The sequence below is a fragment of the Lissotriton vulgaris genome, chromosome 12, assembly GCF_964263255.1.
Source record: "Lissotriton vulgaris chromosome 12, aLisVul1.2, whole genome shotgun sequence".
Lineage (NCBI taxonomy): Eukaryota > Metazoa > Chordata > Amphibia > Caudata > Salamandridae > Lissotriton > Lissotriton vulgaris.
The window spans coordinates 169,409,952-169,428,283 of NC_141700.1; the positions used below are offsets into that span (position 1 = coordinate 169,409,952).

The 18,332-nt window shown below is 43.7% G+C and overlaps 1 protein-coding gene across 3 annotated transcripts in view; it reads right to left on the minus strand.

Annotated features, from left to right (window-relative positions):
• Positions 1-314: 314 nt before the first annotated feature.
• ADCY7 (adenylate cyclase 7) overlaps positions 315-18,332 on the minus strand; it is a 565,990-nt gene continuing 547,972 nt past the window's right edge. For all 3 annotated transcript variants that reach the window (XM_086947700.1, XM_086947702.1, XM_086947701.1), the window contains exons 23-26: positions 16,171-16,278; positions 6,413-6,527; positions 1,928-2,052; positions 315-1,841 (exon numbers count right to left, since the gene is read on the minus strand). In XM_086947700.1, the coding sequence (XP_086803826.1) occupies positions 1,692-1,841; positions 1,928-2,052; positions 6,413-6,527; positions 16,171-16,278 (498 nt within the window). In that variant the 3' untranslated portion in view covers positions 315-1,691. The remainder of the gene's footprint in view (positions 1,842-1,927; positions 2,053-6,412; positions 6,528-16,170; positions 16,279-18,332) is intronic.

An 18,332-nucleotide genomic window follows, 5' to 3' on the forward strand; every position in this document is an offset into this window, starting at 1 on the left:
CAGTCACATCTCCTTCCATCAACTACCAAGACACCTCCGCTCCGCAAGACTCCTACTCATTCTCACCCCACGCATACACAGAATGAGATCAGAAGGCTGGGCGTTCTTTTATAGAGCTCCTAAAGCGCGGAACAACCTCCCACTCCACAACAGAGCCTCCTCCTTTTGTAACTATCACAAACCACCATAAATGTGATATGAAATGAAAACAAGGAAAGGTATTAATAAACCATTGTTTCACCTCAACTCACTACCCTTGGCACCTGCTCCTAGAGTCATCCTTTGGATCCAAAAGAACCATTCAGAATGGGACATTTCTGACCAGGTATACATTTATTCAGTCAAAACGTTCATCATATAGTAAATGAAGAGAATATGCATTCTATGTGTTATGTTGTAACATTTGTGGCTAACCAACTTTCAAAGGCTGTTGTAATGCAAACAAAACAGCAACAAAGAGGGACAGAACAAATTACAAGTCACACTGAAAGGAGTGAGGCTCTAAGGTCAAATTGCCAGCGAAATATAGGAAAAATTCTACATTGCAATCTTTCTTGGCATTTCTAATTTCACTATTTGAGTATCCCCAGAATCTGGAGACGATCCCTATTTAATAAGACCAAGCTCTGCTGGCAAGTCAAGGGGCCCATTTAGAGGCTGGTGAATGGGATACTCAGTTATAAAAGTGGCGGCAGTTTTAAAAGTGCCATAGGCTGTATAGCCTATGGCACCTCTAGATACAGCAGACAGTATAGCCGTAATATTTTGACTGAGTATCCCTGTTGGCTAAACTAAATAGGCCCGAAATCTTTCACATATTTTACAGGTAAAATAAGTTAAAAATCATGCGTTCCAGGTTCTCGACAAGTGATACAATGCTATACGTCTGTATGAATAATGATTGCCACATATAGTATTAAAACTGTAGGAAAATAAATAACCATCTTACACAATCTCCACACATAATATAGCATCTGGAAAAACAAGTGTCACGTAAAAAACAGGCATCCCAAATAACTAAAGCAACTGACAGTTTTTTCAATTAACAATGAGTATGCAGTATGTATGTAGCAGACCAATATCTCTCTGTGAGATGAATGCAAAACATCACTTTTGTAGGAATGGACAACAGATCGTTATTATATCATCTATGACTTGGAAGCTGGAGATTATCTGAATATTAATCTGCAGACTTGCGCATTTTAAGAATGAACAACATTATTTCAGAAAACTCGACATAAAAAGGCAGCACGCTTTTAAAGTAGGCCAGTAGTCTGTAAAACACGGTATGGTCCAATACTGGATATTAAAATTATTTCTGACTTTCTAAAGCCTTTCGAGTCACAAACCAAAAAAAAATACACTTTAAGTCACGGTTCTTTAAGGCGAGAAAAAATAAGTTATCTTCTTCAAGGCAATAAGTGGTGAATCTAGGTGATCCAGGGAATAGAGGCGGTGTTTCCTCCCACTCGCCACAAGTTCAACATAAGACGCACATTCCACCACTTCGAAAGTAGCTCAGCCCAAATAGTCTATAGGTCCATATGCCTCCATGTCTCTCTTGTTAGCGGAACCTTTAGTATTCTTGGACATCACTATCTAGTCTTTCTTTGCCCTGCTGTTAGGCAGCTTCATAAGTTACACAGGCGAACAGGAATGTTGATTTGAGCAATGCATGATCTTTTTTGGCATCAACAGTTGAATCCAATGCTCTGGGATTTTGCTGTGTCCGTGCACACAAAGTAGGTCTTTAACTCTCCTTTCCCTTTGACATTGATCAGTCCTCTGCATTCACAAGAATACCCAAGACCCTGTAAAACATTGCTGGTCTCTTCGGTAACCTGCAACAGAAGGGAAAGTCTTTATGTAGCTTACAGAAGCTATCAACTTTTGTCATTAACGGAATAGGCTCATGTCAGTCCATTACCTGAATTTTTCCGAGTTCACCTGTGCTCTCCATCCTGCTGGCCACATTAACAGCGTTCCCCCAAATATCATACTGAGGTTTGCGAGCACCAATCACACCAGCTATCACAGGTCCATGATTTATGCCTGAATAAAAATAATTGACAGGCATTCATTTTTTATTGCAATGGTATTTGGAAATCCCTAATTTAATGAAAATAAATAATGAATACAAAAATAGACGATACACAAGGAAGGATGCAATGCTCAATGCTTTGCCATGCATTTCGAATATGAAAAACCAGATAAACTCTATATATTCAAGGAGAGAGTTCAAAAAAGCCAACAGACAGAAGGGCCATCTTGATCCCAAGGTGGCTGAGAAATGTGGATAGGATGTGGAGAGAGCAAGAGAAATGTTGGAAAGTACTGAGAAGTGATCAACCAGAAGACAAAAGAGACTGTCTTTTTGGTGTACAGGTTGGTGTCTAAGTTCTGGTTGTCTCCGCTCTAAAAAAATGTTCAGCCAATAAAGAGACATGATTCTAAATGTAATGTGCTTGTCTCTGTCTCTCTATAACCCACTGCAATTGGAGCGTTCTAATTAGGATCGTGTTTTCATAGGAAATACCTTTTTTGTGTTGCTAAAAACTGTGGTCCCATTAGGCAGATCTTCACAAAACTTTCCAAAAAATTCCTACTTTTAGCTTGCGCATTGAAAATTTCAGGAGCCAAGAAAAATGGGGGGTCCTAAAATGTGTTTTCTCAATTCATTTTTCCATAGGAACTTTAGACACAGCTACAGTCCAAACTACAGAACAAATTTACACCAAATTAGGCAGGAAGCTAGATCTTGGTCCAGAAACAGTGCTTTTATAATGTGTTGTAAATCTGTTAAGTAGTTGATGAGCAATTAATGCTAAACAATGTTATATATTTAACGCTGTGGAGGCTCCGCGGACCCAACAGATGTCTTGGGGAGAATTGACTGGCTGCCACCACACTAACAATGATATGGCGGCAGCCATCTTAGGACTCGGGGATTCAGTCAGAGTCCAAAAAAAGTAATAAAAGGTGCAAAAATAGGCATGGGGCAGAGTAGGGATACCCTGATTCTCGAGGCCTGGTGGTGGGGGTCCCATATAAATCCCGCCTAGAGTCAAAAAAGCTAGTTGTTGTTTTTTCTTTTCATTTTATAGAATATTTGCGGCAAAGTTTGTTAAAGTGTTTTTTTCCCTAAAACCCTCACAGGAAGGGCCTGGGCCCGGCAGTGGTGCAAATTGTATTTTTTTTTTTTTTAAATTGAGTAGGGGGGGGGAGGCTCCGGGACTCCATCCTCCAGGGGCTGATGTGCAAGTGAAGGGAGGGGTGCACGCAGCCTAAAGACCCATCTCTGGGGCCGAAAGGTGCAAAAAAAAAAAGGGGGGGGGAGCCACCCACTCCCCTCCCTTCACTTTCTTCACTTCCCTACTCATCTAGCCTAAAAAGACCCAGAGGAACCCATTCCTCGTGGCTATATTCAACCAAAAATGAGATGGGTAATGCACGACTCCCCCACCCCTCCTTGAGCTTTACAAGGCTTCAGAGACCCCATCCCTCAGGACCCGCCACTGCAACAGAGTAGCTTCCCTGTCTGCACTGATGCAGGCACAGAAACGTGTATTTGCTCCTGCCTGGCAGGAGCATTTATAAATCTTCTATGAAGGGGGAGTCAACATGTCTTTCTTGCCTGAAACAGTGCAGGCATGGAAGTTAAGCCTGCTCCCAGCTGGCAGGAGATTTAAAAATGCCCCTGCCAGGTGGGAGCAGACTTATGTTTCCCAGCCCCCACTGTTGCAGGCAGGGAAACAGATATTTTCCCACCCAAGGGAGCATGCAAAAAAACAGCTTCTCCGGATGGGAACAGTGCCGGCTACCGCAGTATAGGGGGAGCCTGCGGAGGCCCTGGTGCCCCTTCGAGCCCCCAACATGGTGCTTGGTGGGTGGGCACCGGGGAACCCAACTTTAATCTAGATAGTCAGGGGGATGGGGTTACGGGGGCAACAATGGGTTGGGGGGGGGTGTTCAGAGTCCCCCCTTCCATTTTTGTCACGATTTGACCCTGGGGCCCCAGGGCCTTTTAAAGCTCGAGAGGGGCGCTGTGTGCCCCCTTCCCTTAAATATATGTCTTGGCCCCGGGGATGGCGTCCTTGGGGCCACTATTGGCTCTGGGGAGAGGGGGCCATGCACTACCCTTCCCCGTTACATGTATTGTTTGGTCCCATGGATGGGATCCCCGGACCATTATTGGCTAAATGGCGGGGGAGGATTGCCCCCATCCACTTAATAGCCTGGGGATGGGATCCTTTCTGGCTTGGGGAGGAAGGCTACTTTCCCCTGTATGAATATTGTTGAGTTCCAGGGGATGCAGTCCGGGCCCAAAGTGGCTTGGGGAGATGGGAGCACAAGCCAAAGGCTGTGGCGTGGTTAGGGGAGGTGGCCTTTATGTAGGATTACATAATATTACTTTATGCTAAAAGATTTTTTCAAAAATCTTAGAAATTCACTGAGAAAAATCAAAGGTTAAAGTAATGTTATAGTTAGGTGAGAATGTGAGTGACAACAAAGATTTAAACATACAAAACCACTGAAATGTACCAATTATAGTTATACAGGTATATCATGTTACAAATTACCTCACCACATAAAAGAAAAGGTTAATAGATGGGCAGTACTCCCTGAACTTTAATAAAGTGGTAATCGGTAGTGAGCCACAATAAAACCTACTACTTACCTATAACTAAGACTAACCCAGAAAGCAGCGGAACGCAGCCAAACTGTGGCAAAAACTACATGGCTGTTTTTTACCTTTGGTAAACACAGCCATTAGCCAACCATATAATATCTTCTCATCCACCTGTACCGCAGCACAATATATAACTACGTTTTTTTATGTATAACTTTAACACTACTTACACCATTCACACACACTACCAAATTTTACCATTAACACCTCAATGTATATTCAGCCACATTACATCTACATCCATTCACACACTTTCATGCTACATCTGTTTCAATTACAAAAGTCCACTACACTAATCTACGTCGCTTCACTGTACGCTGTTACAATCTACGCCATTCCATTCTATGCCACTCCACTGTACGCTATTCCACTGTAATCAACTCCACTCTAAGACACTACACTCTGTTATTCTACTCTATGCCACTCCAGTGTACATCACTCCACTTTTTCTTTTTACATAAAACTAACTTAAAATACATAAACATTACAAATTCTAAAGTTCTAGTTAAACCTCCAGTTTATACACTAGGCACCACCTTTAAATTCATATAACTTTATTTATTCTATAACTACAAACGAAACGTAAACTACACAAAAATAAAAAATTGTAAACTTCTACTCATACCTTTTAGTTTAATATTTATGATACACCTTCATATTATTAGAACGTGCGCACCTCCATACACAATGTATTCAACTCTGTAGCCACACTACATTAAGTACAACTTGCACCTTCTCCATGCACTGCTTATTCAGTTGTATATCACACCATTTGAAATAACAGTATTTATAATAATAATTATGACATCACAAATAATATAGTTTGGGAGAACACAATGCATGGTACAGTGGTAAGTTATAGTTAATGTAGTCTGCCTACATAGTTGAATACACTGTGTATGGGGATGTGTCAGTGATAATAATTTGAATGCGTTACTTAAATTATAAATCAAAGGTATAAGTAGAAGTTTGCAATTTTTTATTTTGTGTACTTTTTTGGTTTGTAGGTAACGAATACATAAAGTTTAAAGGTGATGCATAATGTATAAATTGAAGGTATTACTATAACTTTAGAAAAGAGTGATCAAGACAGTACCAATGGCAGGCATTTTTTTGTGAATGAATATATCTAGAACTAAACATCATGTCATGAGCCTGGGTGAGCAAGGCTGGCTCAGAGGCGTGAGTAAAACCTATGATTTGTAGTTAAAATGTAATACACAGCCTCTCAGTATATGAGGCTTCACCCCACAACTGAAAAGCCAGAAAAGAAAAAGGGATTACAATAGGACAATTTTGTTATGTTTTATTATTTCAGAGTTTCTTGTATTAGTGAAAATTCGCACACAGAGTGTGTTCAGACATTTAAAGATTGACAGATTTTCAGAAAAAATCTTGAACAAGGCTATTCCAAAGCCTTGCTAAAAGAGCTGAATAGGCAAGAAACGGATGAAACTTTAAGTTTTATATTTTAAAAGTAGAGAAGGAAATATATAAACTGTATAGGATTGGAAGCCTTTATAAGCTACAAAATGGCACGTTTCTATGAAACCTAACAAATTGATGCTCTTTTTATAAATGAGGATCAAGTAGTTTTTAGAATTTGTAATAGTTACACAAAGAAGCCGAAACACTAGCTGGTCATTTGGGTGCTACATCTGAAGGATTTTAGCATGCATTAGCAAAACCATACATTCAAGTTTCTCATTACTCAAAACTTACCAACACGCAGTCGGAAATTGTTGAAGGAATGTCTGTTAATTCCATCCAATTTACTCATCAAAGCAATGGCATACTCTACCATGATTCCAATTTGAGCATGTAGTTTTTCTACATCCTGTGGGAAAATATGATTAACACAAAGCCTCAGTTCACTTGTTGAGCCATTGCAAAATATATCACAAATATTCACTTAAGATCTTCAATAAAATTGCGATGGGATGGGTACCCGTCATTATCAGAATAAAAGGGACACTCATAATGAGGGCCTGAAGTACTAAGCTGGAGTGTGTGCAGTGAAAAAAAGAGAATTGTATTTAATTATGTAGTTAAGAGGTTCAGAGACATCAGGTTTTGCTTTCTTAAAAATCTCATTCTGGTTATAAAAAACAGAGATTGTTGAAGTAAATGCCAGTCAGACATAGTTTGTATTAGACCCTGACAGCATCCCTGAGTTAATGGTTAATTGAACAATATGCAGTGGTTATGCTCCGAGATTGCTGCAGCTACTGCCAGCAAGACAATCACAATAATTTAGAACAGATTGTATCCAGAATATTTTGGTTGTGTTTGGCTTTTAGACAAAACAATTAACAATCAATTCTGCTTTGTCCTGAATAGAAGCATGATATTAGATGATTCACACATCTACACTCTAGTGATGCATGACGTTGAGTATACATTTGACACAGTGGGTTGAGAATACATATGGTTAGTCATGGAAAAGATGGAATTCGCCCGAAACATTCTAAGATGGTTCATGTTGTTAATACAGAATCAACACTCAGAATCCAAGTAAACAGATGGATCTCAAAAAATTTGGAAGCTAGGAAGGGGTACCAACCAGGGATACCCCCTGTCTGCAATGTTTTTTTAACGGGCTATGGAGATGCTAGGGTGTAAATTACACTCAAATCTAGCAGGGGGGGGGGGGGGATGGGCAGACACAGCTGGGTGAAAGAACGCATGTGATATTGTACACTGACAATACATTAGTGTATTTAAGTGATATGGACCAGTCAGTTTCTATTATCCAGGACAGGTCTCAAGCTTACTCAGTAACTGGGGAACATTACACTTATTTACACCTGGGGTTATTCAAGGACTGGAAAAGCATGTTCTTCTGACATAGGAACACACTTGGGCATACAATGTAATGTTAGACAGGAGCAGTGCTTACTGAACATGGGAAGTTTTTTGGAGGGACTGAGGCGTTCAGTAGAATTTTGGAAATCACTGCCATAATCTAGTATGGGAAGAATCAGAGGCTAAAATGGTCTTTCTACCATGTTGCCTTATGTTCTCAAAGCCGAGGAAGCAAATTAAACTTAATGGTTTTGGTGTACGCGTATAGCCAACTGGCAGCTCAGAAGCTCCCATGGGCAAAAGGAGGGCAATGACTGCCCAACTTACCCCTATATCACACAGCAGTGAAATTACAACAGGTGGTGACTTGGTTTGATGAAGAGCCCAACCGGGAGAAAAATCTCAAGAAGGGAACCTAACTCACCAGAATTCTGCGAGGCATTACTTTCTGATGGATTCTTCTAATTGCATTTTCTTCACCTTCGAATATTCCCCAGGCATCAAACTAGATCTGGAGATTTTTCATAGTAATACTCCTGTGTGCTGCTAGGTAGCACTGTACGGCTCAACCATTGCTCCATATTGCCACAGAAGTAACAAAGCTGAGCCCCACATAATTGCCTCCCTTGCCATTGAGATCAGTTCCTTCCTTTTAGCACCTTTCAATGCAGAGCCGCTCCTGAATTTTTGGTTTTCCGCAGGGATTTCTAAAACAAAATTGTGCTAGTGAACAATCCCCCCACCGAAAACGTCAGGATTCAAGTTGTGCAGCGACAGCAGGAAGTAAATGGCTGTCAAAGATCGGCAAAAGGTGGGTCTTTAGTGTCTAGTCTCAGGACATGACTAGGTCATGTGATACGTGTGTCCTTCTGTACCTGAAGGCAATTTGAGAGCAGGTGGGAAACTGTACATTGCCAAGAACAAGAAGCAGTCCCAGCCTTTGCGTAGGTCCTGCTCCATGTTGTGGATCAGTACTCTGTCGCGATCATGGGGGCATTCCGACGACCACTAAACTTCCCACTCAAAGTCTTTTGGTAAGTTTAAGTCTAAATGTAAGCATAAAAAAGCAAAGTGGGACTCACCCCCATCCTGCCGCTCCAACTCCAAAGGTAAGGCGAGGGGTGTAAAGATGCAAGTCAAACTCTGTCAGGGTCATAGGTCACGAAGTCAATTTCTCAGCTGATCCTGATGTGCCCAGAGTTTTCCAGGCTCTTTTTGAACCTGCAGCAGTATGAGGCCTTCAAAGAGGTCATGCTACAGATATTCAGTGAGCTTCCTGCTGCCTTTGGAGCCCAAGGACCTGCGGGTCCTCCTTTCGTGGTACTTCCAGGGGTCCTTTCCATGGCACTGTCTGTGCTCTTGTGACCCACAACCAGGTCGGTGCTGATCCCAATAACACACTTCCACTTGGATGCTGCAGCCACACCTATATTCGATCCCAAAACAACATCTACCTGAGCTCAACTGATGTTGCACTACAAGATTACAAAATGGCAGCCAGTTGTCATGCAACTTGACTCTAACCCTGGGCATCCACTGAGACAAATGTTTTCACATACATTTTGCAGCTGGGGCCTGCAATATCTGAGCGTTTATTTCCATGTAATGATACCTACTAGTCAAAACCATGTTCTGTCCCGCCAGATGGCCAGACGTCACAGACCAGCAACTCATGACTCAGATTTTCTCACCAAGTATCCAACTCTAGAGAGCCTTATTGAGCAGGCCTCAATCATTAAGGTCAATCCTAATTCATTCCCATCAGTTCTCCAGAAAGGGACTTTAAAAGGATTAACTACTTTAGCAAACATGTTTTCTTCAGCCAGGTTGGTAGTGTTTTCTGTCAACGCAGTTTGTCTGATGGGCCGTACACCATTGCACTTTGGCACATGGCCAAGAAGATCTTGCCAGCACTCCCGGAGGACCTTTGAGGCATACCGGCCCAAATGATACATAATGGACAAACAATGCCAAATATGTTATCCATTTAGGTTTCGATACCACGGATTGCATTGGCAAGGCAGTTGGTACAAATGTGGTTCATCATTAACATGCCTTGATGAGGTCCACTGTCTTCTCCGGCAATGTGCCGGCTTCACTAAAGGACAAGCCTTTTGATGGACCAGCTTTTACGGTCAGACGCAGACTCTGGTCTGTAAGGCTTTAAAGACAGTAAAGCTATGTAGACAAAAACAGCCTTCAAAAGCAATGATGGAGCAGGAAACGCAGGCCTTTCTGGGCTGTGGAACCAGGAAACAAAAAGCAGACCAGTAAGGGGACCAGTCTTCTAACTCCTCCTCCCCTGCTACACCTGCCAACAAACTGTTTAAGTTTGTACTCAGAAGCACATGCCCACCCAGTGGGAGGCAGGAACCAACATTTCCTGCGATCCATCACATCTGACCGGTGCATCTTACAAATGTTTCACAGTGGCTGTGTCTTACCCTTTCTTTCCTTCCCTCCAAATATCTTTCCATCCTTCTATAGGAGGTGCACCAGTTCTCCAAAGATACTAAAGAGAAGGTACCAAACTTGTAAAAATGTGGGGTTTGTTACTCTCGCTTTTTCCTCAATCTGAAAAGGGTTGGGAGCCTCAGGTCTATCTTGGAACTCTGTCCTATCAAAGCCCTCTTTCAAAAGGACAGATTCAAGACGTGATCCCAGATCCTATCTGAGTTACACCCGGGCGACTGAATAGTAACCCTGAGCTTGCTTTATTTTCAATTTCCCCATCATGCAGTCTCGCAGTCATTACCTGCGGGGAGGTGAGGGCAGGCCAAGAGCATTTTAGGTTTACTGTTCTCCTCTTCAGCCTCACCAGCATTCTTCGGGTGTTCACAAAAGAGATGACAGCAGTCTCTGTCTATCTTAGGTGGTTGGGAATTGCTGTACTTCCGTACTTCAATGAATGGCTGCTGAAGTCAGGCATGGTGCATTTGTAAAGGACCACCTCTGAACATTAGCGGAATTCCTAACATCATTGATTTTCACCATGAATGAGCCGAAGTTGCTCCTGATCCCCTTTCGGAGGCTTCCATTCTTTGGGGTAATCCTGGATACGTTGGAATTCAGGGCTCCTCCCCCCCCCGCTCCCCCCACAATGAGTCCAGGACATTTGTGCTATGATCCCGATATTGCTGGCTAGCTCCTGCATCCACGTGAGGGTGGTTCTGATCTTCTTGGCCACTTAGGCTTGAGTATCCAGGCGGAATATTGATGAAACGGACCAATCCACCAGACTCTAGGCCACCATGCACTACAATGCAAACTATAGAGGCTTTATATAAAGGCAGGCATGGCTAGCAAGGAGAAAAGCAAACAGTTATACTTGGTATTGCGAAAGGGAAGCTAAAATAAGTACCACCAAGGCTGGAAATGCATTGCGGTAAGAAAAATGGATGGGGCAGTGGAAATAGGGAAACATGTCCTGGACTATTTCTACTGCAAATGTTGAACTGACAATGATACTTCAGTGAAATCCATCTTCCAGTGTATGTAAATTGCAATTTAAAAGTCCAACATTTTTTTTAAAACATTAAACCATGGCGAAGCAAAACATGAGGAAGCTCTGAGTTGTTTGAAACTTCTTCAATTCTCAGCTATCAATGGAACTTAGCTGTAATTTGAATGTTCAGATTTTGCTTTAGCTTTTATAAAGAGGTTTGCTAATTAAACAATGGCAAAGGTGCTATTATGATGAATGTTCAGCAAAATATGTATAGCTCATATTACATTACTAATAACACTATCACTGAGAGTGTTTGAAAATAGTATTACCTATTTGTTTGAGTATGCCTTGTTATTGAATGAGCTTATGCTTTTGGATGTAGTTTACATATTGGTATAAATATTGCACGGTCGTAAGAATAACATTTTATATGCAAGCTATGGTTTGGATGGCTGTTGTGCAAGTTCCTTATTGCTCAGCTAACCATGAATTTAATTAGTTCTCAATTTTATTTTTTTTAACCATAGCTGTTCTATTATTAACTGTATTTTAACTTTTTGTAAGTGAATGTGTATGAGAAATTGGGTTGTTGGTTGACTGGGGTGTCCTGGTCAAGCAACAGCCACAATTTCTTGCAGGGTGAACCACAAAAAGTCACTAAATTTACCTGTGCTTTACCTTGGGTAGCTTGGCATAAAAAGCAGTCAAGCGGCTTAACTTAGAGGCAATGTGCTAAGTATTTATGCAACACACAAACAGCAATAAAGTGAAAACGCAACACAAGAAAAATACCAATTTAGAGAAATAGGGTACATTTTAATACATTTTTTGACACCAAAAATCCAATCCGAAGAAGTTATGAATTTTTAAAGTGTTTAGTGAAAACTAGCACTTAAAAGATCAAAGCACCTACTGCGCACATCAAATCGCAAAAGACCGGATCAAAGTAAAAATAATATGGCAGTGCGTGATGGAGCACTGCTCAGTATCAAGAAGTGGATTGGGCCTTGTAAGCACTTGGCTTCAAACTTTTAAGACATTTTGAGAAAAAAGTTCTGAGAAGGTAAAATTCAGCGGGCCAATGCTGCAGGCAGTTTCTGAGGAGGGAGCGTCCTTGTCACGAAGCCTTGGTGAAGATTTTTACGTTCTGGCTTAGTTGCTTTAATGGAAGTTGAACATTTCCAACAGAACAAGGCAGGAGTCTGTAGCCAAACACAGTTCCAGGGGCTTGAATTCCCCTTTGATAAAAGACCGCTGAATAGGATTTCTTGCTGTGGAGAAGAATGTAGTAGGAGCAGCCGCATAGTGGGGCTTACTGAAGATGCACTTTCGGTGGATAGACGAGCAGGTTGGTACCAGTCCCCCCTCAGTTCTCAGAGCAGTTTTTAGCCAAAAATGTTCAAAGTTCTCAGTTTTTTATTTTGGCTATCTGGGCACCTTTAGTACCATAAGCAAGGGTCCAGGACTTGTGGGACACCACTTGGGGTTCAGGACACAGTCGGACTAGGTGCAGGTTCGGGCTCAAGATGGTGGGAGTCTTTTGTGTTCCTGTAGCTCTGAACAGGTGGTCAGAAAAGAAGCTCTTGGAGTCACTCTGGAAGTTCTGGGTGCAGGTGAAGATACAGGGCTGGTACCTCAGGGTTCAAGCCAAGCTCCAGTATCAAAGCAATCCTTTCAAGTACAGGAGGTCACAGAAGCAGTCAGTCCTCTGAGAGCCCTTCCAAAGGTTCAGAAAGTGAACTGAAGAGTGGATCTGAGGGCCCTATTTTTTATACTTGGTCTCCTTCCTCTGGAAGGTGGAAGAAGCTTCTAGAACATACAACAAAGGCTGCATGTACATATATCCCATTCAAACGCACACATGTTCATACACCCCCAAGGACCACACTCTCACTGACACACATGGCAGCCCTGTCATGGTACCCCTAGTCAAAGTATTTTGTTCAAACCTTAATATCTGGCTCTGTAGACACTAGGCATAAAGTCAATAAAGCTGGGTGTGGGGGTGTCTGGTAACAAAGCGCACATTGTTTAGCTCTTACTACAGAAAAGGAAACCCCTGCTCTAGAGATTAGAGCGGAGAAGGAGGATTTTGGAAAACTAGGCATTAGTTGTGAGGCCTGCGCAAATAATGGGTCGACATTTGTCCTTCACTGGGAACCAAAACACCCTATTGTAGCACCTGAATCTCAGAGGGTAGAGTTGCAGAGCAGTTTAAAGTTTACTCAAGGGAGGTGGTGTGGGCTAGTTATCGCCATTTACAGGTATGCAGAATTAACACTCAATAATTAATTGTCCAGTCTGTACTAACCAGACACCCTGGCAGGAATGCCTAGCAACATCTTCCCCAATTACTTATCATTTGACATTTTACAGTCTCCATAAGGAACACCATTTGTAAATGCACCACCTGTGCAATTACACCTTTCCACCTCTAGGGGATGAGTCCAGGAAGACAATCCATGTTCAGCCCCTAACACCTCAATGTAGTCCTAAGCATCAGCTCCCAGCTGAAGAACAAAAGTTCCAGCATTAGGTAGGTTTAAGAAAACTTGAATAACCTTTGAAGGGTTCTTTCCTTCAAGCCCCGAAAGGCTGATGGTGAGACGTTCTACTATTGTGCTGCAGGAGTCTGCGTTGCTCCTGCAGCTCCCCCTGCACCCTTGTAAACAAATGCAGGTGACCCCAGCCTCCTAGGGCCACCACGCGCTGAAAACGGGTAGGTTTTCACTTCAGGCCTTCCCAGGCACGGCAAGGCATTATGGGGTGCGTTCCACACCACCGCATGAATACTTGAGTAGCAGCTGTCCCTTTGCCGGCCTCACACCGCATTCACATCTCTCCAGGGGACCGGTACCACCCGGGCACCCTGCATCCAGGTAGGTCGGAGAGCAGCTCGAGGAGCCCACCCACAGCTGCTCTCGCTGGCTCCTCGACTGCCCAGCACCCTTGCGTGCTGCCATGGTAGCAGGCTCTTCATTCTGGTCCGCCCGCTCCAGTCGGCAAACACGGATGATGCCACAGGGGCGGGGCCTCGGGGGAGTTCGACGGCACTCCCCCTTCTTCCTCCAGCTGCGGGGGAGGACAACGGCACTCCATCCTCCTTCCTCCGGCATCCGGGGCCCAGGGAAGATCCTGGGCCCCACCCACCTTCACCGTGAGTGCAACGGTGCTCCTCCACTTCCTCTTCTGTGGGGCCCAGAGCTGGGGGTCCAGGGCCCTAGGAATTTCTTGACAGGGCGGGAGCGCAATGGCGCTCCCCGGCTTCCTTTTTGGTGGGGGCCTGGAGTTGTGGGCCCCGGGCCCTTGGCATTACTTCACAAGGGTGCGACGGTGGTCCCCGACTTCAGTTTTCGTCGGGGCTTGGTATGCTCTTGGCACCCCCGGGGCCATTACACAGGGAGTGCATCGGCACTCCCTGACTTTTCGGGGGCCCAGGATGGAAAGCCTGGGCCCTATACGCACCTTCAGGGGGGATGATTGCACTCCCCACCATCTCCTTCATCTGTGGGCAGCCCCCAGGACCTGACCCACCCTGTGGGCACATCAAACACCAGTGGCAGAGCCCCACGCGCTTCGTCGTCTGTCTGTTCGGAGGTGAAAGGTTGCCTACTTTTGGGGGGGCATATCTCGGCCCACGTGCTGTTTATTTTGACAATCTCTGTCTCTTCCTGCTCCTGGTGACCAGCCCTAGCCATATGGAGCACTCTTCACCACCCTCGAGGCCTCGAAAAGGATGACTCGGCAAGGAGCTGCCTTCACTGGCTCCCTGCGCCAGCCTTTCACCTGGCACTCCTTCTGGGCCTCTCTTCTCCATGCGCAGAGGCCCAGGCTTCTTCTCACTGGCCCTGTACTGCCTCAAAGACACAGTCCAGAGTCCTGGGGCAGTCAGGGGGTTGCTCCTTCCTACTACCCGTGATGTCAGGTTCCTTCACCATTCTTCTTCAGCAAGACCACACCCCAGAGAGAGCTCCTCTTCCTGTGCAAGACTTTTTAAGAGGAATTGAAGGGGGCTGGTAGGAAGGCACTTCTGCCCTATCCTGCAGTGACAAGTCACCTCTTTGCTTCTGCTCCTGCTCAGGCCTCTGGGATACTTCAAGATGGCATCATCCAGGGGTCTCATGCCACATGGTCCCTGAAAAGCCCCCTTGCTGACTTTATGGCTTGGGCTCAGTGCAGGCCTGGTGCCTGGCACCAGGTGACAGCTTTTGACTGATAACCTGCAGCTTCACCCCCATCTCTCCCTCCTAGAGAGAACACCTTCGCCATTGGGAATGCTTGCAGTGAAGGGCTAGGCCTCTGATGATACAGCGTGGGTAATCAATCCAGCCTGGCAGGGTCTTACCCGGCCGAGCTCTGGTTATGAGCTGAGTCAGAGGAATATGGCATTTCTGAATGACCCATTAGCAGTACAGATATGGCTCTGGACTCCGCAGAATACCTATTTTTACACAATTTACAGTGCACTTTGGTACATGTCTGGAATTTGTAGGCCATAGGGAACTGAAACTTCTCCATGTGGTCTCTGTCTCCGTGGGAGATTAATGGAGTGCCCCTACAGTGAAACAGAAAAGCACACTGACTTGCCCTTATATGTGTCATCCCACATTATAAAGCCTATTCCATGTCACCATCTAACTCTGCATAATCCCTTCCACACCATTCTATTTGTACCAGCTCCTGGGCTGCACACAACAGGAATCTCCCCTGTGCAGCCCTTACACAGGTGTCCACATGTGTGCACATGTAACCAGTCCGGTGCCCCTTACCCTGGTGGCAATTCAGCAGCCATATCTCACAAGAAAGACACCTGTGAAATCCACATGCAGTCCATTTCATCATGAGTTCACTGTGGATGAGTCCGGCTTACGAGGCTCTCCCACTGTAAAAGCTCAAAAATCAGGTGTTCAAAAAGCGAAAATCTGTTGGCTCAGATGGTCAGAACCACCTTCTCACAAGAAAAAATACAAGTACTCTGTTTGCACACCAAGCCATATCTGTGATTTTGGCAGTGTCTGTAATGCACATCACAGGGACTTGTTACTGAAAGTTCTGACTCGGTCACACCTAAATATTAATATCTTTTGTATTTGAGTGCATGGTTTCTAAGAACTTTTAATTGTTTTACTTTAATGAAGAATATATGCAATCAGTGTCTCTCTCACCCCAACTGCCGTTAAACCCTTCACAATACATAAGAGCTTTGAAACACTTAACAGTGCCATACCTGGTTATTCTCCTGCCCAGGTGTAATACTGAGTCCTGCTGCTGCCATGTATGTGCTTCCAATAGTTTTAATTTTTTCAACACCACTGAACTTAGGTTTCAACAGCAGCTGGAAAAAAGAAAATCGTTCAAATATATATTTCAAAGCAAAGCAAGTTTCAGTTCTTTTGGTGTGTTATAGTCTTTTCTGCAAAGTATTCATAGATAGTTTGACTGCAGGCACAGCATACATAATGGCATAGTAAAACTCAGAATACAGTGAACATCACAGAAATTTGCACTCATACAGGTCAGTTATGGCTCAGGTGCAAGGAGGCATATGTGCATGTTGGACTTGGCCCCTTTTGCGGGGCTATCCCCAAACTTTTTGCTTCTTCCTCCTGTTTTTTCCTGACCTGCTGTTGTTGGATTTAGGACTCTGGGCACTTTACCACTGCTAATCAGTGCTAAAGTGTGTATGCTCTCTGTGTAAATTGTTATTATAATTGGTTCTCCCTGATTGGCATATTTGATTTACTAGTAGGTCCCTAGTAAAGGGCACTAAGTGTGCCAGGGCTAGTAAATCAAATGCTACTAGTGGGCCTGCAGCACTGATTGTGCCACCCACATGAGTAGTCCAGATAAGATGTCTCAGACCTGCCAGTGGAGTGCCTGTGCACAGTTTGTTAACTGCCATGTCGACTTGGCAGTATGTGAAAGGTAGGACATGCACTGATGTGTGTAAAATGTCCTGATAGTGAAATACTGCTAACTTCGTTTTTCGCTATTGAAAGACTGTCTTGCCCCATATGACAGAATGGGGAATGCTTTGTCAAATTTGACAAGCATATCTTCCCATAGGGATAAGACAGAAAAATAAAGTTTAGGCTCTCTGAACACAGAATTTAATAACATATCTTTTACTAAAGATGTTTTTTTAATTGGGTGTTTAAATATGCCACTTTTAGAAAGTAGAAAGGAGTTAGGTCCTTAGAAAATGGGGAAGGCTGGACCCTGTAAATACTTTTGACACCAAAAATTGCCGCCCCACTTATTCCATTAGCCCTTGGTTATAGGCAACACATCAACTTTGGTCAGATATGTTAGGTATTTTATTTACCTTTGTTTTCAAATCTTTTTATGAAAAAATCATAACTTCTCATGACAGAGAAGGAACACTACACGTATAACACATAAGTACATCAACTATAATACAACATTTATAAAGTGAACAAAATCACAAGGTGAAACATACACAACAATTGTACCAATTTCAGACTGTTCAAAAAAGGCAAGTCAAATTTACAAGCCTCAATGACCATCAATGAACGAAATTTTAAGAACAGTATTAGACAGAATCACATTAACAAGGAGATGTCACATTGCACAAATGATGTGAGTTTAAAGCTCTCAATGATCAAGAATTTCATCTCCTTTCATGCCGACGCGTTTCGAACTCCAAACAGTAGTTATGGGTTCTCTTCAGGGCCTTGTCACTTTCTGTCTGTATGTATATAAGAGAAAGGTAACAGTGTGTGAATGTAATTGTCTATGGCCTCCTTGTTTTATACTGCTAGTGGTGTACCACATTCAAATGTAATAGTACCTTATTTGTCGCTGTAGGTATCCTATGGGTGTTTGTGCATCTTTGGAACTGTCGTCTAAAGGAAATTAAATTAAAAATGTCAGTTTCAAGCAGCGTTCTACGCTAGCTCTGCGGTAACCTCATACCAAAACACTGCTGGACGTACCTTTCAATATTTTTGGGTCCGTGTATGGGCCATCCCTATGGTGCGGTGAAGTCTTTTTGGACCTGGGGGGAAGGCGGGGATAGGATTACTATCATTGTGCTTCTATCGTAATCTCACTGGGCAAAGAACATTGTGAAATCATTCCTACCTTATTCGCGTGCACCGCGAGCTTAGGGAGCCGCTGGCTCCGTTGTCAGCTGATTTCGCTCGGGTTCTGTTTGGACGGATCCCGTGTATAGTTCCGTGTTTTCTCTCTAGTCGCGCACTGTTTAAGAAAACGGGGGAATCAGTTTGTGTCCCTGTAGCGGGCAGCGTTTGTATCTAAAAACCTTCTATTCGGCTCACCTCGTTTGCCGCGACTTGCTCCCACTCAGACTCCGTTCGCTATGGAAGGCGGCGGCCTGGTTGCTTGGTAACTAAAAAGCAATTCTGG